The sequence below is a fragment of the Ceratotherium simum genome, chromosome 23, assembly GCF_057802395.1.
Source record: "Ceratotherium simum simum isolate JZ-2026a chromosome 23, ASM5780239v1, whole genome shotgun sequence".
In the NCBI taxonomy this organism is placed as follows: domain Eukaryota; kingdom Metazoa; phylum Chordata; class Mammalia; order Perissodactyla; family Rhinocerotidae; genus Ceratotherium; species Ceratotherium simum.
In genome coordinates, this window is record NC_141922.1 from 47,158,296 (window position 1) to 47,184,642 (window position 26,347).

General features: G+C 40.2%; 1 protein-coding gene across 2 annotated transcripts in view; it reads left to right on the forward strand.

The window, feature by feature from the left end:
* The window catches only part of TMEM64 (transmembrane protein 64), a 91,678-nt gene that overhangs the window by 56,482 nt on the left and 8,849 nt on the right, over positions 1 to 26,347 (forward strand). Inside the window, exons 3-4 of one of the 2 annotated variants that reach the window (XM_087447692.1) lie at positions 394 to 546; positions 3,536 to 4,243. In XM_087447692.1, coding sequence (XP_087303818.1) covers positions 394 to 546; positions 3,536 to 3,571 — 189 coding nt within the window. In that variant the 3' untranslated portion in view covers positions 3,572 to 4,243. Of the gene's footprint in view, positions 1 to 393; positions 547 to 3,535; positions 4,244 to 26,347 lie in introns of those variants that run through there. The other variant, XM_087447691.1, reaches the window with a different exon arrangement.

Here is a 26,347-nt window from a genome sequence, read left to right on the forward strand (position 1 = left end):
GGAGGCTCTTTCTTTCGCCTGCTTGATCCCCGGGGTTTCTCACTCTTCCCTCACTATCTGCTCTCCTAGGGTGCTAGCTTGATGAAGACACCCCCGCAACAGTTCATCCCCCTCTGCATGGGAATTTCCCATAGGCTATGAGGGAACTTGGAGAGTGACAGTTTTCCTGTGGAGGGCCGTCCCTTCCCCCTCTCCTCTGAGAGCCCTGCGGTCTTGGCCTCAGGGTTGCTGTCATTGGGGAAAGAGAGGAGTTCCCCTTACCTCCTTCCACTTCCTCCGGGGGTTCCAGCACCTCCACCTTCAGGTTTAAGGCTGTGTGGGTCTCTCAGACATCTTTTGTGTTGTGTGAATGTCCTCTGTTGGTATCTGAATGTCTTTTTTGTTGTATCTTAGGGGGAAATGTCTAAGGGGGAAAGCTCACTCCACCATGAAGCTGATGTCACCTCCTTTATGGTAACTTCATGTGTGCCCTTGGGCACAGTGGGCTCCCCAGCATCCAATATGAGAAGCCACAAAACGTCTACTGGGACCTGCTCAGAGCCAAACGTAAGCAAGTCTTTTCTTCCTGAATGCAAGATGTAGAGAATCTGGAAAATACAGATAAACAAAAAGGATATAATCACCCATAATCCAACTATCCAGAGACAATATTTAATATTAATCCTTTTTGTCATTTTTATTTTAATCTAAAATTATTTGTGTGTATAAAATTAAGTGAAAATAATAGTTTACAAATAGTATACATAGAATACCTATTTGTGGAAAATGATATAAAAAGGCAAACTAAAGAACAGGCTTTTTAGTTCATGGTGGTTGTTTTTGTTTTTTGATTGAACACTTCCTGATTTTTAATACAGAAATCTGATAGAAAAAAATACATAATTCAACACTTTATGGTCAATTTTTTTGTGTGTGAAGAAGATCAGCCCTGAGCCAACATCCAATGCCAATCCTCCTCTTTTTTTGCTGAGGAAGATTGGCCCTGGTCTAACATCCGTGTGCATCTTCCTCTACTTTGTATGGGAGGCCACCACAGCATGGCTTGACAAGCAGTGTGTCGGTGTGCACCCAGGAACTGAACCTGCGAACCCCTGGCCGCCAAAGTGGAGTGCATGCACTTAACCTCTGCGCCACTGGGCCGGCCCTTTCATGGTCAATTTTTAATACAGAAAAAATACATATTTATACGCAGCAAACTTAATACAACAATTTTTACAAAACAATGCTTGGAAAGCCTCACATTATAGTGTGGGCACAACTGACAGGTTAAGAATCAAACATATACGTGTGGGAAGCTCATGTGTCAACAAAGGTTGTATACTTCCTTGAGGTCGGTGCCTGACAATGCCCTCTTCATTTATAAAAAGCAAAAGTTTGTTAATAATTCTATTAATTGATGATTAGGAAGCAATATTTTAAGCAATTTATATCCTTGTATGATAGTTTGCTACATATGTAGGCATTCTATGGTGGTTTATATGTGATTCAGGAAAGTGGGGAACTGGGGGTTGACATGACACATTATAACTTATGCATTAGAATGATGAAAAATAAGCACCTGCTTAGCATTCTCCTGCACATTTTCAGGACTGTATTATTGATGTTAATAAAACATTACAGACATTAACGTTAATTATACAGGCGTGTGAGACACCTGTAAATGTAACTGTTTGTGTGTGCACAAATGATTTTTGGAAGCATATACAAGAATTTGGTATCATTGGTTGCTCTGTGGCTGAGAACAGGAATGCCAATTTTGAACCATGTGCATATGTTAGCTATTAAGAATGGAATTATAAAAATACAGTCAAATATAATGTGAAAAATACACTTACAAGCCTTTGAAAATGACTAGTTTTATCTATTTAAAGAAAAAGCAAACATGATTTATCCTTAGTTATTCAAGATTTCTATCGGTACTAATTGTGCAATGATTTACTAAGGGGCTAATGAGATATAAGGAGATGTTTATTTACATCCATAGTGGACTCTGACTGGTGGTTCTCAAGTTCTAGTTAGGTATCCAGTGGTCCCTTTAAGGAGCAATTGGGCAAGAGCTGGCATGCACTGGAATGTCTCATTAAGGAGGACTTTGAGGAGAGAGAGAGAAAGAGAGGAGAGGGAGAAGAAAGAGAGACAGAGAGAGGGCAGAAGAGAAGACAGAGAGAGAGAGAGGAGGGAGAAGAGAGCCAGAGGAGGAAGAAGAGAGAGAGGAGAGGGAGAGAGAGAGCGGGAGGGAGAGGGATGGGAAGAAGAAGAAGGAAGTGGCGGAGGGAGGAGGGGAGGGAGGAGGAGAAGTGAAAGTATGGAAAGGAGGAAGAGGAAGAGGAGGAGGAGGAGAAGGAGGAGGAGAGGATAAGAAGAAGGAGAAGGAAAGAGAAGAGAAGAGAAGGGAAGGGAAGGGAAAAGAAAGGAAAGGGAAGGGAAGGAAAGAAAAGAAAAGAAAAGAAAATTGCCCTGAGAGCCTCCCACATTTCTGCTTCTTTTTGCTGGCTGTTTATCTGATGCACAATCCACTGCTCTCAACTACAACTTTTGTTACCTCTGCTGATCAGCTCCAGACATTTCTTAATGACCTCCCAGATACAGCTTGAGCTGCCAAATGAAATTCTGCCTCTAGGAGCAAAGATTGAACTTCTTTCCCGTTCAATGTTTTTTGGAACCGCCCTATGGAACCCTCATCCTGGATGTGTCTAGCTCCAGCTCAGTGTAGAAGCAGGATACTACTTCGTTAGGTCATGACGGAAACTCTCAGAGGCCTTATCCGTCCGCAGAGTTTTGGAGGCATATATTCTAATTGCTCTGACTTACATCAGAGAATTCCAAAGCCAAGATTTATTCCCATGTGCATTAATCTTAAGATACAGGTTTTTCCCATGTGGGAAAAGAGTAATGAATGAAGTGATTCCTGGCTGTCTTTCAGCCTGTTCATCCTTCTTCTGCCAACCATTCATCCTTCAAACTTTTCCACTGATGCCTATTGGAATATTTGTTTTTGCTTTTAATTACCCTTCTTAGCTTTGGTAATCAGGCACGCATTCTTTGCCACATGCCATGTGTACTGGCTTATTATGAAAATCTAGTCCTGGCTGATATAACCTGCATGGTTGGTGGCCTCAGTGGGTGGGTTTGACCTAGTTTCATATTAGAACTGTAGCTGCCTGATTTACATGGCATCTGTCACAGCCATAAAAAATTCTGATGACTATTCAGGTTTATCAAGGCTTGGTGTCACTTCCTCTTGAGGACTCATGACAGTAAAGGATGATTACTTTAACATGATTCATTTCCAAACCACCACCAGCTATTTGAATGACAGAAAACCATCAGAAGTCCTCCAACAGCCAGCCTGACACTCTATCCTAGAAACTTTATCTGATTTTCCTAGGAAGAGTGTTTCTTAAGCAATTCTCCACTTTAGAATTTTGAAGCCCCCAACACAGGCTGTACCAAACCAGAGTGTCCCAAATCCTCAGTTGACATCAGCTGGAACCCCTGTTTTATTGAGAGGTTCCGTTATTGTCATCCTGTCCAGGAAGCGCCAGGTGTGAGTGCCAGACTCCTGCAGTGACACACTCCGCTCACCACCCACACAAGCACCCTGAGCAGCCCGGGCTCCTGTGAGACGTCTTCACCAGGTCTTCTTTGTTATCTTCCCCATAACACTTCCGTCTGCTTCCTCGTTTCTTCCTAATATCAGTGTGGATGTCTCACGATTTTTCAAATGGAATTTTTGGAGTTTAGCAATATGCAAAGCTCTACGCTTGCAGACAATGACCCTTGTCTGCAATGAACTTAAAGAACTTATATTTAGGAAAAAAAAGACATATACCTAAATGACCATGATGCAAATCAGTTGATGGTGTGCTGTACAGGAGTCCAAGCAAACTTCAATAGACGTTCAGAAGAAAAGATCCCTGACTGGAGCAGTAGAAGTCTTCATGGAGGAGGTGGCCGCCATGGAGGTGGCCGCGAAGATTGGAAAGCTGGCTGGGTTTGTGAATCATAACTAGGAGAGGGAGGGTTGGCATTTCAGGCAGAGGAAATATTCAAGTAAATGCAAGAAGATATGAAATTATATTGTCCAGAAAACAAGCAGCAGTCCAGTTTTGAGCGAAAAATAGAGTATATGAAAAATAGTGTATGTTGGTTAAGGCTGAAAAGACATTTTGGTGTCAAATTGTGGCATGCTTTGCTTTCCTGAATTAAGGAATTGAAATAATCTGTAATAAAAGAGAAATGTCAGGATTGAAGCAATGCTTTACTTTTATTTTATTTTTTTTTAAATTTTTTGTTTATTGCAGTAACACTGGTATATAACATTGTATAAATTTCAGGTGTACATCATTATACTTCTATTTCTGCATGGATTACATCATGTTCACCACCCAAATACTAATTACAACCCATCAACACACATGTGTGCCGAATTATCCCTTTCGCCCTCCTCCCTCCCCCCTTCCCCTCTGGTAATCACCAATCCAATCTCTGTCCCTATGTGTTTGTTTATTGTTGTTGTTATTATCTACTACTTAATGAAGGAAATCATACGGTATTTGACCTTCTCCCTCTGACCTATTTCACCCCGCATAACACCCTCAATGTCCATCCATGTTGTCACAAATGGCTGGATTTCATCGTTTCTTATGGCTGAGTAGTATTCCATGGTGTATATATACCACAGCTTCTTTATCCATTCGTCCCTTGATGGGCACTTAGGTTGCTTCCAAGTCTTGGCTATTGTGAATAACGCTGCAATGAACACAGGGGTGCATGTATCTTTACACATTGATGTTTTCAAGTTCTTTGGATAAATACCCAGCAGTGGGATAGCTGGATCATATGGTAGTTCTATCCTTGATTTTTTGAGGAATCTCCATACTGTTTTCCATAGTGGCTGCACCAGTTTCACTCCCACCAGCAGTGTATGAGACTTCCCTTCTCTCCACATCCTCTCCAACACATGTTGTTTCCTGTCTTGTTAATTATAGCCATTCTGACGGGTGTGAGGTGATATCTCATTGTAGTTTTGATTTGCGTTTCCCTGATAGTTAATGATTTTGAACATCTTTTCATGTGTCTGTTGACCATCTGTATATCTTCTTTGGAGAAATGTCTGTTCAGGTCTTTTGCCCATTTTTTAATTGGGTTGTTAGTTTTTTTGTTGTTGAGATACATCAGTTTTTTGTACATTTTGGAGATTAAGCCCTTATCAGATGTATGGTTTGCAAATATCTTCTCCCAATTGTTAGGTTGTCTTTTCGTTTTGTTGATGGTTTCCTTTGCTGTGCAGAAGCTTTTTAGTTTGATGTAGTCCTATTTGTTTATTTTTTCTATTGTTTCTCTTGCCTGCTCAGACATAGTGCTTGAAAATATGTTGCTAAGACCAATGTGGAAGAGCGTACTGCCTATGTTTTCTTCTAGAAGTTTCATAGTTTCAGGTGTTACATTCAAGTCTTTAATCCATTTGGAGTTAATTTTTGTGTATGGTGTAAGGTAAGGGTCTACTTTCATTTTTTTGCATGTGGCTTTCCAGTTTTCCCAACACCATTTGTTGAAGAGACTTTCTTTTCCCCATTGTATGTTCTTGGCTCCTTTGTCAAAGATTAGCTGTCCATAGATGTGTGGGTTTATTTCTGGGCTTTCGATTCTATTCCATTGATCTGTGTGTCTGTTTTTGTGCCAGTACCATGCTGTTTTGGTTACTATAGCTTTGTAGTATATTTTGAAATCAGGGAGTGTGATACCTCCAGCTTTGTTCTTTTTTCTCAGGATTCCTTTAGCTATTCGGGGTCTTTTGTTGTTCCATATAAATTTTAGGATTCTTTGTTCTATTTCTGTGAAAAATGTTGTTGGAACTTTGATAGGGATTGCATTGAATCTATAGATGGCTTAAGGAAGTATGGACATCTTAACTATGTTAATTCTTCCAATCTCTTGGGAGCATGGAATATCTTTCCATTTCTTTGTGTCTTCTTCAATTTCTTTCATCAATGTTTTATAGTTGTCCGTGTACAGCTCTTTCACCTCTTTGGTTAAGTTTATTCCTAGGTATTTTATTCTTTTTGTTGCAATTGTAAATGGGACGGTATTTTTAATTTCTCTTTCTGCTACTTCGTTGTTAGTGTACAGAAATGCAACTGATTTTTGTATGTTGATTTTGTATCCTGCAACTTTACCATATTAGTTTATTACTTCTAAAAGTTTTCTGGGGGATTCTTTAGGGTTTTCTGTATATAAAATCATGTCATCTGCAAATAGTGACAGTTTCACTTCTTCCTTTCCAATTTGGGTCCCTTTTATTTCTTTCTCTTGCCTGATTGCTCTGGCTAGGACTTCCAGTACTACGTTAAATAGGAATGGTGACAGTGGGCATCCTTGTCTGGTTCCTGTTCTTAGAGGGATAGCTTTCAGTTTTTCACCATTGAGGATGATATTAGCTGTGGGTTTCTCATATATGGTCTGTATTATGTTGAGGTACTTTCCTTCTATAGCGATTTTCTTCAGAGTCTTTATCATAAATGGATGCTGTATCTTGTCAAATGCTTTCTCTGCATCTATTGAGATGATCATGTGATTTTTATTCTTCATTTTATTAATGTGGTGTATCACGTTGATTGATCTGCAAATGTTAAACCATCCCTGCATACCTGGAATAAATCCCACTTGATCATGGTGTATAATCTTTTTAACGTATTGTTGTATGCGATTTGCTAGTATTTGGTTGAGGATTTTTGCATCAATGTTCATCGGTGATATTGGCCTGTAATTTTCTTTTTTTGTGTTGTCCTTGTCTGGTTTTGGTATCAGGGTAATGTCGTCTTCATAGAATGAGTTAGGGAGCTTCCCCCTTCCTCAATTTTTTGGAAGAGTTTGAGAAGGATAGGTATTAAGTCTTCTTTGAATGTTTGGTAGAATTCACCAGGGAAGCCGTCTGGTCCTGGACTTTTATTTTTGGGGAGGTTTGTGATTACTGTTTCGATCTCCTTACTGGTGATTGGTCTATTCAAATACTCTACTTCTTCTTGATCCAGTTTTGGAAGGTTGTATGATTCTAAGAATTTATCCATTTCTTCCAGATTGTCGAATTGGTTGGCATATAGCTTTTCATAGTATTCTCTTATAATCTTTTGTATTTCTGAGGTGTCTGTTGTAATTTCTCCTCTTTCCTTTCTGATTTTACTTATTTGTGCCTTCTCTCTTTTTTTCTTGGTGAGTCTAGCTAAAGATTTGTCAATTTTGTTGATCTTTTCAAAGAACCAGCTCTTGGTTTTATTAATTTTTTCTATTGTTTTTTTGGTCTCTATTTCATTTATTTCTGCTCTGAGTTTTATTATTTCCCTTCTCCTACTGATTTTGGGCTTGGTTTGTTCTTCTTTTTCCAGTTCCTTTAGGTGCATTGTTAGATTGTTTATGTGAGATTTTTCTTGTTTGTTGAGATAGGCCTGTATTGCTATAAACTTCCCTCTTAGAACCGCTTTTGCTGTATCCCATAAATTCTGGCTTGTCGTATTTTCATTTTCATTTGTCTCCAGGTATTTTTTGATTTCTTCATTAACCCAGTCGTTGTTCAGCAGCATTTTGTTTAATCTCCAGGTATTTGTGGCTTTTCTGATTTTCTTCCTATAGTTGATTTCTAGTTTCATACCGTTGTGGTAGGAAAGATGCTTGGTATTATTTCAATCTTCTTTAATTTATGGAGACTTGTTTTGTGGCCTAATATGTGATCAATCCTGGAGAATGTTCCATGTGCATTTGAAAAGAACGTGTATTCTTCGGTTTTTGGATGGAATGCTCTGTATATATCTACTAGGTCCATCTGTTCTAGTGTATCATTTAAGGCCAATGTTTCCTTATTGATCTTCTGTTTGCATGATCTATCTGTTGGTGTAAGTGGAGTGTTAAAGTCCCCTACTATTATTGTGTTACTGTCTATTTCTGTTTTTATGTCTGTTAATAATTGCTTTATATATTTAGGTGCACCTACATTGGGTGCGTAGATATTTACAAGTGTTATATCCTCTTGTTGGATTGTTCCCTTGATCATTATGAAATGCCCTTCTTTGTCTCTTTTTACAGTTTTTGTTTTAAAGTCTGTTTTGTCTGATATGAGTACTGCTACCCCAGCTTTCTTTTCATTGCCATTTGCGTGGAGTATCTTTTTCCATCCCTTCACTTTCAGTTTGTGAGTGTCTTTAGGTCTGAAGTGTGTCTCTTGTATGCAGCATATATATGGGTCTTGTTTTTTTATCCAGTCAGCCACCCTATGCCTTTTAACTGGAGCATTTCATCCATTGACGTTTAAAGTAGCTATTGATAAGTATGTACTTACTGCCATTTTTTTAACTTTGTTTTCCTCAGTGTTTTAGTAGTCCTTCTCTGTCCCTTCCTTCTTCTATACAGAATTGATGGTCTCTTTAGTTTGACCTCTGTCTGAAAGCTCTACTCTTTAACTCCCCTCCTCCCTCCTTTGATGTTTTTGATATCATATCTAACCTCTTTTTTGTGCATTTGTATCCATTTCCCTCTTATCATGGAAATAGATAATTTTTCCTATTTGTGGTCTTCTCTTTTCCTCTTAAATCAGTCCTTTTAACATTTCTTGTAGCACTGGTTTCTTGGTGGAAACTCCTTTAATTTTTGCTTGTCTGGGAAATTTTTGATCTCTCCTTCCATTTTGAATGATAACCTTGCTGGGTAGAGTATTCTTGGCTGTAAGTTTTTTCCTTTTAGCACTTTAAATATATCATCACCACTCTCTTCTAGCCTGTAAGGTTTCTGCTGAGAAGTCAGTTGATAGTCTTTTTTTTTTTTAATTTTATTTATTTATTTTTCCCCCAAAGCCCCAGTAGATAGTTGTATGTCATAGCTGCACATCCTTCTAGTTGCTGTATGTGGGACTTGGCCTCAGCATGGTCGGAGAAGCGATGCGTCAGTGCACGCCCGGGATCTGAACTCGGGCCACCAGTAGCGGAGCGCGCGCGCTTAACCGCTAAGCCACGGGGCCAGCCCCTCAGCTGATGGTCTTATCGGGTTTCCTGTGTATGTAACTTGACTTTCTCTTGCAGCTTTAGGATTCTCTCTTTATCTTTAATTCTGGACATTTTGATTATGATGTGTCTTGGTGTGGGCCTCTTTGGGTTTATCTTGTTTGGGGCTCTCTGTGCTTCCTGTACCTGGATGTCTGTTTCCTTCCTTAGGTTAGGGAAGTTTTCATCTATTATTTCTTGAAATAGATTCTCTGCCCCCTTGTCTCGCTCTTCTCCTTTCGGGACACCTATAACATGGATGCTGGTGCACTTGATGTTGTCCCAGAGGTCCTTAGACTGTCCTCACTCTTTTTAATTCTTTTCTCTTTTACCTGTTCAGCTTGGGTAATTTCTTCTAGTCTTTCATCCAGCTCACAGATCCGTTCTTCTGTATCCTCTATTCTGCTTTTGAGTCCCTCTAGTGAATTTTTCATTTCCAGTATTGTATTCTTCATTTCTGATTGGTTCTTTTTTATATCTTCCATTTCTTTGTTGACATTCTCACTGAGTTCATCTATTCTTCTCCCCAGATCAGTGAGCATCCTTAACACTCTTTGTTTGAACTCTCTGTCAGGTAGGTTGCTCATTTCTGTTTCACTTAGTTCCTTTTCTGGGATTTTGTCCTGTTCCCTTACTTGGAATGTATTCCTTTGCCTCCTCATTTTGGCTCTTTCCCTGTGCTTGTGACTACATATTAGGTAGGTCAGCTACGTCTCCTGCTCTTGGATAGGTGACCTTATGTAAGTGACGGCTTAGGAGACCTGCCGTGTGCTTTCGTCAGTTCTCAATGTTCCAGGGGTGACCCCTATGTGGGCTATGTGTGTCCTTCTGTTGTGGCCTGTTTGCTCTCCCAGTAGGCGCCCAGGGAGGCTGAGTTATGCTCCTGGCCAGCTGTTGTAATGCTCAGCTGCTTGTAGTTGTTGTGGGCCCTTCAGTCTCTTTATGAGGTGTGGGGAGCCCCAGCACAGTTGGCTGCAAGTTCTAATACCACATTTGTGTTGCAGTATTTCTTTTAAGTTAGTAGGCCCCCAGCGTGGCAGGTTGTTAGGCTCAGGACCTTACAATTGCTATAAGCCTCCAGTCTTTAGGTCTCTTGTCAGCTCTCTGAGGATTGCAGCTGGGTGGGGCTGGCCTCAGGAACCGGAGCACCCAATTGTTTCAGGCTTTGGAAGGTGGGGCAAACCCCCATGTGGGTCTTTGAGAAGCACAAGTCTTCTGCAGCTGACAAGCCCTGCTGCCCACAGGTCCACACCCACAGTCAACATAGTCCTGCCCCGTGTGTGCGCCCCCACCTCCGGAAGCCGACCCAGTCTCTCCACGGTGGGAGCCCCACACACTCCACCACCGCCCCACACTCTCCACCCACTCCTTGTGCATGCCCTAGCCCACTGAAGTCGGCTCAGTTGCCAGGCTGCAGAGAATCCAGTCACCAATCTCTGCAGGCCTACAAGTTGCCTGAGGGCTTGTTTTGGGTGGGGCCAGTCCCCAGGGCGGGCTGCCTGCCCTGGCTGAGCTGGATTAAATCGGTGCTCTAGTGGGTGGGGCAGCCCTGGGCTAGCAGGCCCCAGGAAGAACTCCAATGGCGTCTGTGTCAGCACGCCCACACCAGGCCACAACAATGGCCGCCGCCAATGTCCCAGTCCCTGGAGAGGTCTCCCCTCTCACCGAGATGCACTCAGGGCCTATTAGATGAGTCTCTTTTCACCATAGCCCTGCGCACCTTTCTTTCTGGTGATTTTAGATTGCTTTCTGAAATAGGTGAGTTTGCGCACGGGCCCTTTAAGAGCCGGTTTTAATTTCTTTGTGAGCCAGCTTTTCTGGGGGTACTCCCCAGTGTTTTAGTAGCAGGCAAAGGCAGATATTATGCCACTCATCTCGATTGTGCTGGGTCCACAAAATGCCCACAGCAGGGGTGCTCCCCGGCTCAGGGCCCTGCTCCTCCAGGGAGGCTGCGGACCTGTGGGCGGCTCCTGGGCGGCCGTGAGGCACTGCAGCTTGTGAAGGCGGCGTTTTTCCTCTCCAGAAGGGAGTCTCTGCCTCTTCTACCTCAGTTAGCATTGTCCTTTGTTGCAGAAGTTCCTCTTATCCAGTTTTCAGTTCTGTCTCAGGGGTAATTTTTCCACGAGTAGTTGTAAATTGGCTGTGTCTGCGGGAGGAGGTGAGTTCAGAGTCTGCTTACGCCACCATCTGACTTCTCTCTCCGAAGCAATGCTTTAGAGATTAATTTGATTGTGGAATGCAGAGTCGATTGGTCAGGAAGGATGGGAAAAGAGTAAAAAGATTATTGAAATAGTAGTAAAGCTCTGTTACAGTGTTATAAGCAGGAATGTAAAATAAGTGAGTGTCGTAATAAGCAAGTGGAAAATAAGTTATGTGAGGAAAACTATGAAAAAGTAGTATCAGTGTATGGCAGCAGCTAGATATTGATCAACCTGATAGATGACTCAGAAAGAAAAGGAATGAGGTCTTCTTTTTGGTATCCTATGCAGCATCTATCATTTTGCTTTGCACATAGTAGGTGTTCTATAACTATGCATTCAAGAGGCTCTAAATGATAGGCCAATTGCTGTACACTGAAGAAAGTGTGTGGGCCTTAGTGCCTACACTTTTTAATATCTGATTTCACTATTCAAGATGTTTCTGGGTAAGCTGGACCCAACTTTGTTACAGCTAGTTGAAGATATTGGATTTATAACTGCTGGAAATTGAACTGTATTACAATACTATTGATATGTTGTCATTGAGATTCTTTTGTAATTTATTCAAAATTTTACAGTGTATGCCATTATTAATTTTAATCCTTACTTTTTATTTACAAAAGTAATATGTACTTGTAACAAATTCACAGAATATAAAAGCATATGGAATAAGGGAAGCAAATTCCAATGCCCCTGGGAACCTGGTGGCTAATATCATGTGTCAGGTTTGACACTGAGAGGGGCACGTACCTCTTAAAGGGACTCATTTCCCGGGTCCAGCCAGTCATGGCCAAGCAAGAACACAGGCCCTGGGTTTCTAAATCTTCTCATTGTTTTTAAGAGACCAGGAAATCCAGGTTTTCTCAGGAATTCTTTTGATTTTTAAAACATTAATTCTCTCTCTCATGCTCTCTCTGGTGTGTATGAAATATATCTGCTGGTTGAATCTGGCCTATAGGTCACCAGTTTGTAGTTTCTGATATGAAGCAAAAAGACGAAGTCTTTCTGTCTGCACTCTAGCCTCATTTCCTAAAGAAGTGCATGACTAACAATTTGATGTATATCTCCAGGAACATGTCACGTCTATTATTCTATAAATTGCCTTTTTTTGTTTTTTTGCTGAGGAAGATTTGCCTCGAGCTAACATCCTTTATTAATCTTCCTCTTTTTGTATGTGAGCCACCACAGCATGGCCACTGAAAGACGAGTGGTGTAGGTCTGCGCCGGGGACCCGAACCTGGGCCGCAAAAGCAGAGCGTGCCAGACTTAACCACTAGCCCACCAGGGCTGGTCCTAACTTGCTTTTTGAAGTTAACTATAGGTTGAGGGCATTTTATATGCCAGCATACGTAGATGCTCTCTACTCCATCTCTTCCCTCTTCTTCCTTTTCTTCAGGCTCTGGGTTTTTCATTGTTAGGCTTACATAGTTAAATTACCTATTCATCTCCTCTTAGGAAAATCTTATATTATTTCCCTTTTTTCATTACAATTGCCAATAAATGGACATCCTTACAGACATATCTTTGCTCTCTTCTGCTAACATAGATTCCATGATATGATGTTGCCGAATGGGTCAAAAGGCACATGCATTTGAAATTTTAATAGATATTTCCAAATAGTACTCCAAAAGGATATGTAGATTGTTAGAGAGTGCTAGCTTTCTCATCTCTTATAAATACCAGGTATAATCTTAAACATTTTTCTCAGTCTGAGTAGAAATTTGTACTTGCATTTGATTATTATTATTATTATTTTCCAAGGAAGATTTGCCCTGAGCTAACATCTTTGCCAATCTTCCTTTTTTTTTTTTTGCTTGAGGAAAATTAGCCCTCAGCTAACTAACATCTGTGCCAATCTTCCTCTATTTTGTATGTGGGTCGCTGCCACAGCATGGCTGATGACTGGTGTAGGTTTGCACCTGGGATCTGGGCCTGTAAACCTGGGCTGCCAAAGTGGAGTGCGCCAAACTTAACCACTAGGCCTTGGGGCTGGCCCCAGTATTTGATTATTTTTCATTGGTGAGGTTGAGCATCTTTCCCTATGTTAATTGGCCATTTGTATTCTTCAATAAATTATTTGCTCATGGCTTTTGCACATTTGCCCACTAGGTTGTTTGTCTTGGTGATTGATTTGTAGGAGCTTAATATTTTCTTCCATCCTGTTTGCTTTTGGCTATAGTTCATGTAGTTTACCTTTGGGCTGTCTTTCACTGTATGGAAATTTTAATTTTTTATATAATCAAATCAGCAAATCGCCAAATATTTCCTATGTGGCTTCTGAGTCTAGGTCATACTTGGAAAGGCCAATTTCTCTTCAAGATTATAAAATTATTCATGTGTATTTTTTCTGGCACAGCTATATACATATACGTTTATATGCACATATATATTATATACTACTATATTGAATTTAGGTATTTAATCCATATGAAATTAACTTTTCTAAATGATTGGGATGGGGATCTAACTGTTTTCCCTCAAATGGTCAAAAAGCATTTATTTGGACAACTGCACCACTGTTTTGGAGCGTCACCTTTGTTATATACCATTTACCATACATATCTAAGTTTATTTTGGCCTCCCTATTCTGTGCCATTGATATATTTATCTATTCTAGTTACCAGTACCAGATTGTTAAATGTCTGCAGCATTATACTACATTTTTCTATCCAGTAGGAACCTCCTTTTTTTATTATTCTTTTAAAAAACATCTTGACTATGCTGGAGTATTTACTCTCTAGCTAAACTTTTAAATCAATTTGATATCATTTGACATAGTGAGTTTTCTGATTCAGTAATATTATGTATTACTATTAATCCAAGATTTCTACAATGTTATTTGAAAAAGTTTTAGAGTTGATTCCTAGGTATTTTATAATTGGGGTTGCAGGTAAGTGAGATTTTTTTATAACTCATTTTATTACTTGGATACAGTTGTCATATAGGAAAGCTATTGTTATTTTTAGTGTCTTTTGGGGTACTATCTTATCTAACATAATTATTTCTAAGCAGATGATTTCAGTTCCTTGTCTTGTAGGATGTTGAGGAGAAAATATTCAGTGAATTGAGCTGCCACAGAAGGAGGATGAGGTTTTGGCAGCCCCGTGTGTCTCTCTGAAAGTTTGCTCAGAGTAGGCTATGGTTTTATGTGACCTATTAATGCTCCACAAAAGGGAAATGAGGTGGGCTCCCAATACTCTGGAAACTCTCAGGACTAGGGAGTGTTGATAATATACATTATAAAGCAAATTAACTACTAATTAAAAATAAATTAGGATGTTGGCATACATTCTCAAAGGGACAGCAGCACTCAATTTAAAGTTCTGAAGAAAACTATTATGAATGATTGTTTTAAAAGACATTGGTTTGAAATGTTTGCACAATGATTCAGTACTTTATTGAGGTGGAATTTTAAAAAATTAATTGACCACCAACTTGAATCAATAAACACATGTTTTATGCATAGCAATGGGATTACATTCAAAGGTGAAAAGTACCAAACTCTTTTATAAGTAAATTCTAACAAATATTCCTTGAGGCAGCAGTAACCATTAAAATTTTTTTTTTTAATAATTTTATTTATTTATTTCTCCCCCAAAGCCCCGCTAGATAGTTGTATGTCATAGTTGCACATCCTTCTAGTTGCTGTATGTGGGACGTGGCCTCAGCATGGCTGGAGAAGAGGCGCGTCAGTGCGCGCCCGAGATCTGAACCAGGGCCGCCAGCAACGGAGCGCACACACTTAACGGCTAAGCCACGGGGCCGGCCCACCATTAAAATTTTACAGAGCTTTATAGTTTACATTGCTCTTTTATATATTCGAGGTCATTTAATCCTCATAAAAATCCTGTGAGATGGAAAATGAGGCACTATGTTCTCTTTGCTTTCCCAGTGAAGAAACTGAGGTTTAATGAGGTTAAACAAGTTGTTCAAATTCATATAACTCTTAAGTGGTAAACTCTTAGGTAGATGCAAGTCCCCTGAGGCTTATGCCACTGTGGATTGGAAGCCACACTGCTGCCTCCCAAAAGACTCAGCATATTATAAAATGAGATATAAAATCTCCTGACTGTCTTGTGTTTAATCCTTGATTGCATGATTGTGCACCCCTATCTGACATTAATATTGCATGGGCAAGCCAAAATGCTTCACGATGCAAGTCTGAATACCGCCTTTCTGCCATGGCCAGTGAAAGATTTCACTAAATTCCTCCAATGTGTTTGGTTTAGTTTTCATATCCATTGACTTTATGCCAAGCAATTGTGTCCTATATTATAATCAATTGCAACATAATTCCAAAAGAAAATTTTCAGTTTTTGCAATCCTAGTGAGGTCTCTGCCTTGCCATTGGTATGACTATTTGACGTTCATAAGGATTTGACATTTTTTGTGGGTTTCAGAATCTAGAATATTTTCAAAAGCACATCTGAACTTTCTATAACCATCATTTAAAAAAAAAATTGTGATGCTGTAGAACTCCTTGAATATTATTTTTCCTGTCCCAAATATCCTTTTCCGTGGTGGAGAGGGGCTAGGATAAAAGATGATGGGATATTAATGGATTAAGTGTATCTAAAATAGTCTATTTTTATTTTCAAGGAAACCCAATGGATGTCCTATTGATGGCTGGGGAACATATTTCAAGTAAACTAAGTCAAAGGAATCAATCTTTTCTTCCAAATTCTTAAGATTAATATCTTCTGAGTAGAACAGTACAGTCTTTTCCTGCATTTATTTATTTATTTAGTTAGTTAATTATATACTGAGCCTTTCAAAAAAATTTCAAGATCTCGTTCTGATTCTTACTTCTAAAAGGTTCATTGCATCTCTTCTTTTCCACTCTTATCCTGCCCTGCTCTTGTCATATCACTTTTTCCCCCAACCTCTTCATCAGAGCCACAGAGCTAACGCATTTATTCTAAGTCATCTCTACACAGTGACGTGCTGGATAATAGGTGTAAAAAAAGTGTTCCAAATATTTCAAGTGGAGGAATAATGTAGATGATACAAGAAGACCTCGTTAGGGATTAACTTCAGTTTTGTTTCCTGCTGGTTCCTGTCAAGCTTCAATAATTTGAACTTTGAATAAAGAGAACATATGACCTAAAAATTAGTGATCAAAGTGAAGGAAAAACATACCCTTTCTGAGAAACTCTCAGAAAGTTCTACTTAAATAAGGAAAAGTCAAAATACCATATACTGTGTTTATCACTTTTTTTAGGCTACATGCCAAGGTTTAACACAGCCAACTGTCAATCCAAATTATGGCTGGATGAGAAACCTCTGTCTATACTGGTGACTGCAGTAAAGACAGGAATGAATGTCACATTAAAATGTTTTCTTTTAAATAAAAAACTCTAAGCATAGAGTCTCCTAACCAAAGCCATCTTGGTTTCATGCTTACGTCTGTATAAAGTGGAGGGCATTACCTTGTCAGGGCGTTACATCCCTAGCACTTCAGGGAAAATACTATCTTAATGTAGTACACTTCCTATGAAGAAATACAAGAAACATTCACAAGTCTTCCATGTAATATTCTAGCATCTGTGTAATTTTCTCACTTATTTCTATGAGTTGTTACTGTTTACTTGGTTAAAAAGTAAGATATTACCATAATGAGTCAAAATGGCTATTCCCATGTTACCAATAGAGAATTCTCTAAGGGTTTGGTTTCTTAGTATCACTTTTTGCCTGTAATTAGTGTTAACAAGAATGCTTCAGGTTGCTTGAGAGTGAGTGATGTTAGAAATGTACCATAAAAGGTTTTAAACATTAATTTTGATATGAACACATACTCCCTATATTTCTCCACAAATAAAATATGTCAAGCAGCCTCTGTATCAATTAGCATTGAATTACAGTGTTTTTCTTTATTTTAGAAAAGAGGAAGTTGCTCAAAACAATTATTCCTGAAATATATCGGCATTTACTATGTAGCAGGAACTGTGCCAAAAATCTAATAGGATAGAAAAATCTTAGCATTTTTCAGCTAAGAAACCTGTAGTTGTGCAAGGTCACAAAACTGTAAGTGGTGGGGACAAGACTGGTCCAGGTCTATTTAAATTTAGAGCCTGAAGATTCAGCCAGACGTACAGCTACAGAGGAGCAGAGGGAACATTTGGCTTCCCCTGAACATAGTCTTCAAAAGAGGTATCTTTTTAACATGAAAATTAGAACACTATGTTGATATGATAGTTGTTATGACTAAGACAGCGGCAGCAGTGAGAAACTAATAATGTTAGAGTTTGGCAACAGCCCTGCTTTTAATTGCCACACTACAGTGCTTCCCAGGACTCTGAGGAATTCTCCATGAGAATCTTCTTTTTCTTGTTTTATCTATCTACTCATTACTTGGTTATTTAGTTATTACCTGGTTATTTAATTATTTATTACCTGCTTACCTGTTTTCTAGTTTTAGAAGTGTCCCAGAATCAGACATCACTTTTTTTTCAACTTCTCACATTTGGAGAGGAAATATGTGGTCTTCTCCAAACCCTAGAAGCCCTGGAGGGGTGGGATATCTTTCTTCCCCCACAATAAAAATCCTGTCTTCTGTATGAAGATCATGTCAGTAGGTCATGAAATGGAGTTACTTTTCCTGCTAGAGGTGATGACTGAGCTTAAATGTAGTCCTATTCTTTCACTCGCCCTAGTGACGTATATTCTTAAGACATCTGGTAAGATTCAGTAGGTTAGAGAAGCTTGCAAATGATCTTGGGGTATTGAGCTATAGCTTCAATGGAAAGAGTATGGATGTATCCACACAATCATCACTACTGCAAAAAGGCTTCAGAGTGTCCCTCATATTTAGAATCTCATTCATTACGTTTTCAACAGCAAAGACTTTCTGCACACAAGTAGATGATAGAAAGCTCGGTCAGGAATTAACTAAGATCTAGGACTCGGCAAAAGTTTGCTTAAGATGTTAGACAACACCACAGTCTTTTCAACAAGACCCCAAGCCTGAGTCTGTGTCGGGACAGCTCGTTTGCAACTCAAATATTTATCTCACATCATCTCGGTCTATTATGGGTTGAATTGTGTCCCTACAAATTCATATGTTGAAGTTCTAACCTCCAATAACCTTAGAATATGAACTTATTTGGAAATAGAGTCATTGCAGATCTAAATAGTTAAGATGAGGTCATATTGAAGTAAGGCATAATCCAACATGTTTATAAAAAGTAGAACTTTGGACACAGAGACATGCACACTGGAAGAACATCAGCTGAGCATGAAGACAGAGGTGGAGGTGATGTGTCACCTCTAAAAGCAAGAACTCATATTTTGAACTTTAAATAGAATGGGCCCCGAATATTTGAAATGTTACGGTATTTTTTATCAAGAGCTTTTCAGAAAATAAGAACTTTCTTTAGAGCATTCCACTCAGTTTTACTAATAAGGGGCTGGAAGCCCACTAATGGAACTTAGAAAAATATGCAACCCTTGTTTTCAGGAAATGTGTTAGCTAACGTGGGTCACACACTTTGCCTTTTAATATTCTTTGTTCATTTGGCATAACATAGCTCCGTAAACCAGAGACATAAGAAGTCCAGAGATACAGAGCTTTGGTAATGACATCACAGAATACGTGTGCAGGGAGGATAGCATAGGATTCAACAATTCACCTGAACCTTAGTAACTCTTCAGCTGACCATTGTACCATACATGGCAGTGTACTGGGGTACATCAACCAATACACCTTGGCAGCTGGCAATGGAGGTGGAGGTTTGTGGTTACCGCCTATAGCTGAATGTCCATAAACTGTGTCACAACTCTGTGTCATACTCCCTCTCCCTAAGCTGCCACTGCACCTGCACTCAGGGCTATATGGATAGCCATGAGTTCCAGGCACTCAGATAACACATAATCTCATGTAACTCTCACAATACCCCTATGATATGGATTTTATTTAATCTTGCCTTAAGGTGAGGAAACTGAGGCTGAGAAAAGTTAAGTAAAGTCAGAGAGGAAAAAGTTTCTCCTCTACCCTTCTAGGTTCTGTAGCTGGCCTAATAATTAAATTGACATAAGGCAGATTAACAGGAGAAAAGCAAATTTAATTATGTATTTATGGGAGCTCATGGAAATATGAAAACTCAAAGAGGTGACGAAAGCAGGCAGCTTTTATACCTTTTAGACAAAGAAACAATAAATTTGTAAAGAACTGACAAGACAAAGAAACTTAGGTTTGGGTACTAATTAGTGAAGAAACTAAGAAGAGATGTCTTTATAAAAGGAGGCAGAAGGAGATTTGACTGCAGAGGAAAAGGTGATGTGATGGAAGCAGAGAGAGATTTGAAGATGCTATGCTGCTGGCTTTGAAGATGGAGGAAGGGACCATGAGCCATGGAATGCGAGGAATGCAGCTCTAGAACTGGAAAAGGCAAGGAAAGAGATTCTCCCCCAGAGCCTCCAAGAGGGAGTGCAGCCCCATCCACATCCTGACTCTAGCCCAGTGAAACCAACTTCAGACTTCCCACCCCTAAAATTGTAAGAAAATAGATGTGTGTTGTTTTAAGCACCAAGTTTGTGTTAGTTTGTTATAGCAGTCGTAGGAAACCAATGAACTCATATTTTGAACTTTAAATGAAATGGGTCCCAAATATTTGAAATGTTGCCATCTTTTTTATCAAGAGTGTTTCAGGAAATAATAACTTCCTTTAGAGCATTCCACTCAGTTTTACTAATAAGGGGCTGGGAGCCCAGTAATGGAACTTAAAAAAATATGCAACCCTTGTTTTCAGGAAATGTGTTAGTTAATGTGGGTCACACACTTTGCCTTTTAATATTCTTTGTTCATTTGGCACAACATAGCTCAGTGTCCTACCTTTGCAAGAATAGTAGGAAGAGTTCTCGAGTGTCCTTGACTATATCGCCCCACTGACCTCTCAGTGCTGAGGGTCAGCCTGAAGAATGCAAATGTATTTGTTTTGTGGATTTCATCTTATTCTCTTCTGTACACCAGGTCTGTACTAGCTGCTCATTTCTAGTATCTGGGTGAAACTGTAGGTCTGGAAAAACGCCAAATAGCCCTATACAAAGGTGAAACAGGTAAAATATTATCAAAGAATGCTATATAAATATGCATGCTTACCACAGTCCTTTTTGTGTTTACCGTGTAAAACAGAATATTACTGCTGTTTCCCCTGCATCTTCCTTTGGCTTATAGGAATTTATATTCAAAACCTCTGATTCCAATTAGACGTCACAAAAGAGCTTTGAATTGAGCTACTTTCCTTTTCAAACCACTCATAAGAGAGTGGAGCTAATGATGGTGGATTGGCTTGGTGAATATTTTAGAGAGGTTCTTAGGCTCATGACCTAGTTCTGCTGCTGCTCAGATTTCTGAATCCTGCTTGGAGCTTGGCCAAAAGCACCTCAAAGCCACTCTCTTCTTAGCCGTGGTGATTTCAGGGCCCACAGTGCTGGTTCATCTCAGTAAGGCTACTAACTCACTGAAGAACATACTCAGAAAAAGGAAATGTAAAGATGTTCTGGCTTTACTTAAAATGACTTATAGGGGCTGGTCTGGTGGCCCAAGCAGTTAAGTGCACGAGCTCCACTTGGCGGCCCGGGGTTTGCAGGTTCAGATCCTGGGCGCGCACCAATGCACCACTTGTGAAGCCATGCTGTGGTGGCGTCCCATGTAAAGTAGAAGAAGATGGGCATGGATGTTAGCCCAGGGCCAGTCTTCCTCAGCAAAAAAAAAAAAAAAAAGGAGGAGGATTGGCAACGGATGTTAGCTCAGGGCTGATCTTCCTCACACAAAAAAAAAAATGACTTAGAGCAAGATGCCGCTTTGTTCTTTGTGGCAATTGTTCCTGGCTTAAAAACACAGTACTCTAGGCAGTCTTCTCATTTTGACCAGGCACTGCTTATTGTAATTCAGAAATTAATGATTGACAATCCTTTAAAGCTTCTTTCTTAATAATGATTAGGTGAAGATTTGCTGTTATCTAAAACTTCCTAATAGGAACATTTGAATCAGATGCAATTTTGGTCATATTTGAAACTACCAGTTAAAGATTGCTGCTTTATAGTTCTTATACCCTTGGGTGCTGTTTTTATTGTGCAAGTTGAGAAACAATTACTGACTTTAGAGAGGAAGTTGCATGCCCTGGGTGAGTGGTGCGTCCTTTTCGTAATTCACTGTATGCACTTCAAATCTCAGTGGAAATCTAGAAATGGTACAGAGTAAAAAGAAGACAAGAGGCTTGGCTAGTGGGCAGAGCTTTTGGGAAAACTTAGGTTACAGGGGGCAAATGCTTGTGGGCTAGAAGGAGGGGTGCAATTCAGAGAAGACACTGAAAATATAAAGGAAAGAAGGGGCACAGAAGCAGAAGGTCGGAAGAGGCAAGAGGGCTCAAGAGACGCTAAACTCGTGATAGAGGAGGGCGTTTTCATGGAGCGAGCAGAGAAAGGGGAGAGGTGGGAAGTGATATTGGTTGGTTCAGTTCTGAGAGGGAAGCTGAGGGATGTCAGACGCCATCTGTTGTTTCAGTAGGGTACCAGTGAGACGAGAGTTTGAAGAGGGCAAATGTTTAGGGTGATGTGTGTGAGTAACGTGACAGAAAGTCAATTAAAGATGAATGAAAAAATTGTTGAGGAGAACAAGGGCTGGGGTGAGATTGCACATCACAAGTCTGTTACAGAACAGTCGGCTAGGCTGTGCTTTCCAAATCGGGGGTCTGCGCCCTTGGGTCTATCAGCAGTGTGCCTAGGGTACACAAAGGCTTAGGAATGTCACACGTTTTCCTCTAGGGTCAATTTACTTGAAACGTGGAATGAAATTCCAATTGCCTAACTGAATTTTTAAAAACTATGTAAATATAGATAGATAGAATAAAATCGGGGAAAATTTGTAAAGGTAACTGAGAAACTTCAGATAAATTAACGCTTGTGGTAAGTTGCTCTTGATTATGACCCCCAGCACTCCCGGGGCTACTGCAGGTGTCTGTTCATTTTCTCCTGCCCGTAGAGGAATGTCGGTGGAAAAGTTTGAGATGCTAGGTGCTGATCTACCCAAGAGTGTAGACAACGGAGCAGGAACAGAGAAAGCAGAGGGGGGTTTCTTCCCCAGACTGCCCGGGCTGTTGGCCAACGAGGTTCTAAGGCACCTGTGCGAGGCACTGCAAGTGGCCTTTCATTCCACAGGTAAGTGATTCTCACAGCCCCCCGACTTAGATGTTATATTATCCCTGGTTTAGAGATTTGGAGCCTGAACCTCGGAGTGGTAAACAATTCACCTAAGAAACACAAGTGATCAGTTTAACAAGTGACCTGACTGTGGTCAGAAAGGCTCAACAGCTTCTAAGACCAAGAGGCAGTGGAGGGATTGGGGCCTTGATGAAGGCAAAGACAGGGTCATCAGGGGGCAGGGCCTACACAATGTGGAAAGATGGCAAAGGGAGGCATTGTTATTTATTGATTGTTTGATACCAAAGCCATGGCTTAGATTTAACGAAATTCTTTAAGCCCCATTCAAAAATGTCAAATCAGTCTTATACCACCGAGTAACTGGAGAAACTACATTGGTTTAATTCTAAGTAGCTCAGTTTTTCTCCATGTCATCTATTTGGGGGAAAAGAACAAACTCTAGCAAATTGTATCTTTCTGCTTTTCCTTAGTAACATAGATATAGCATGCCAAAGATTTGGGGACCTATGAGAGTTTCTGTCCCCCCCAGTTTCACATCATTGAGTTCTATGTTGTCTGTGTTCAGGCTCTTTTATTACTTTAAAAGACTTTTTCCGTGTTAACATTAAGAGCAAGCTTTTCAATCAGCAGAGCTGGAAGATCACAGTAAAATTCTCGCAACTTAGGGAAGTCAAAGATGCACTTGCTGTCCTGTAAAATGCATTCATGAGCTGTGTGCCAGAAGGTGGGAATCAGCCAGGGCAGCTCCTCCTTACCCAGATTCCTCTCCTCCAACCCAACAGGAGCAGCAACTGCAGATTAAAAACAGCCGCTGTAGCTCTGGTGAGCTAATCCCACTCCATCCCCACCCCAGAGAGGCCGCTGTGTCTATGTGTTGAATGATTTTGTCAAAAAGTGTCCCTCCGACATGGCATAAGCCCAGCAAAGAAAGAGGTGAATGCTGGTTAGAAGGCCTTGTCTTTCGTGAGCTCAATAGATTTCTTTGTGAAGAACAAGGAGCAATCTTGGTTCTTTGGGAACCAATATTTCCAGATTCTTTTGAGGTATTTTGTCCAAACAGTAGAGGCTGATTGAAGAAATGTTACTGATTTTCAGATGAGACAAGTTAATTGTTAACCTCATGCAGAATCAACTCACCTGACAAGCGTGCATCTGAGTTGACCAGGAGGATCTCACTCCATGCAAATCAGTTTCCTGATCAAAAGAATTTTTGAGATTGTATCATTTTGCTTAAGGCAAACAGACTAGCTTTTAATGGAAAATACTGAAAGCATAAGTAAGGCTAAGACATGTGAATGATTCATGATTGTATTTTGAATGTCAAGTAGGTAAAAGTCTGAAAATTATTTAGTCATTCAAAAGCAGTAATGCAGAGACGTCATGAGGAGCATAGATGTCAAATTCATAAAGTACCATCTGACAGACATTTCAGGAAGAGGGTAGCAGTGTGATTTCAACAACAACAACAAAACAACAATAAAATCTGGGGGCCTTCCTGTCCTTTCCATTAGACACCTATATGGCAAGTCCGAGGATGTCTTAACAGGGAGTTTGGAGATTTTATCAGAATGACTTTCTCCTCATGAATTCTAAAGAATGAGACAGATAACCTGCATTCCATTAGTGCAATTATTGAGATTAATGTCCTCCACAGGAGTTTGCAGCATTCATTAAATATTTTGGTGCGTGAACTGTATTCTAAGCATTGGGATAACTCTGAAAAAGCTCCTTATGCTATTTTTTAATCATTAAATGGAAAGAAGGGGTGTGGGGAGATAGGCAGTGTGATATTGTTACCACACCAGGTCCGTGTTTTTGCCTGCCGCCCAGAAAGCCAATCACCAAGATGATGAGATTACAGAGAGAGAGGGTTTATTAATCACAAGGCAGCCAAGTGTGGAAATGAGAGACTGAAACTCAAATCCACTTCCCCGAAAATAGGTACTTGGATATTTATGGGGTAGGGGGCAAGGTAGTCTGAAACAATTGGAAGTGAGGAGAGATGAGGTAACTGACGACCTGCACAAGTGTAGTCAGACTTCATGCCTCTTCATAGGAGGCATGTTCACAGAATGGTGGCATTAGCATGCCCTGAGGGTAGAGTTTCAACCTCTTGCTGTCAAAACGTCGCTTTTCGGACATACGTCTGCTGCGTGGGCCCAGTTGATGGATTGGTGGTCTCAATCCGGCCTGAGGCGGAAAAGGGGTTCAGTTCCCGAAAAAAATAGTTCAAGCATCCATTACCATGGTGACCCCAGCTCGAGGGGGATGTCATCTATAGGAACCTAGTGGGAGTCAGCATGTTGCCTAAACAGCACAGTTAACAATGGGTAAGTTTAACATGCAGATTTAAGTCCTCATCTTCCATTCTGATAAGTTTCTAGGTAAGGTCATCACCCCCTTCTTCCTGGTACAGGGAAGAAGATACCTTTACAAATGGAGATTTTCGTTACAAATGGAGATTTTCTTATAAAGGGTAACTAGAACTAAGAATGGGCTTACCAAGGACCCACCCAGATGCCCGGAGATGTCTATGGTGATGGCCTGTTCTGGGGGCAGGCCTCCCATCCCAAACTCCTTTGGTCAGTTAGTGGGGGTGGGGGCCAAATTGTCTTTCAGGCAGAGATATATTTTGAGGTGGCCAATTCCAATCCCCCATAGTTACTAGCTGCTTAATCATCAATGGCTAACTGTTTGCCGGTTTCAATGATAGTACTGAGAGGGATATGCTGAGAAATCCTGGAAAATCAAAAGGGTTCTCTAACACGTGGACAAATTCACGTATGCTTAGGAGAGGCAATTTGGAAATCACTAGGATGGCATGGCCTGGAAATTAGAAATCAGAACTCGCTTTTAAGTCTATTGACACACACATAAGTGGAATTTAATATTTAAACGCACGTTGATATTTCTTAATAAGCCAAATCAAGACTATAATGTTTTTATTTTTCAAAAAAACCTGAGAATTATCTTCACTAGTTGAGAGAGCCTTATTGTGAGCAATTACTGTTCCTTTCCTTTATTCCTAAACTCTGTTCACTTGAACCTTGGCTGAGTAGCAAATGCTTTTTCAAAAGGTGAATTCAGGCGGCCCTCGATTGTCTCTGCTCCTTTTGGAGAGTCCCAGTAGGGGACTGTTTTAGGAAAAGCAAAGTTGATTGAAAGGCAATGGGTAACCTAAAGGCGTGAGAGACATGACACTCAGCTCTCTCAGATCCACCTCGCCCTGTCCTGCAGTCTGGTGTCATCAGTAAGTACCAAGAACTGTGGCCGCAGGATGCCTCTTAAATCAGTCCGTCTTCAGCTCATGCCCCACTTTAAGGCAAAAAGCAATATAACCCTTGTTCTCACTGAGGAATTGCCTTTTAATGTAACAATTTACTCTAAATTTAGACTTTACCAACTTTACACTGGAGACCAGAGACTGGGTTATAATAGCAACTATTTAACTTTTGTTAATCTCTGGCCTTCAAAAAGAGAGGTCATCTCCCCGGAGCAATTTGCCACGTAACAGAGAAAAAGAAAATTTAAATGGGAAAGGCATTTCAACATTTATACTCAAAAAAGAAGATTTTTAAATGAATGACATTTGTTTATGATGATGATGATGATAGTGAAGACGATGAGAAGAAGGACTGGCTGCTTTCTTGCTAGAGCCAGATCCCATAAGAGGCTCTTACAGGGGTCATGATTTAATCTTTAGATTAACCTCATGAGATTTGTCCTATTGTTTTAATTTACAGATGAGGAACCTGAGATTTAGGATTAAATTCTTGCTCAAAATCACACAGCTGAACAGCAGAGCAAGGGCCCACCAGGCCCGTGTGCACTGGACCAGTACATTTCACCGTTTGTTCCTACTGTTCATTCTTTTCAGGTTAAAGGAAAAGGGAGGTAGGATATTGTGATAAATATAGAAAAGGTATCTAGAAACAGAGAAAGACAAGATGTGGCAGGAAG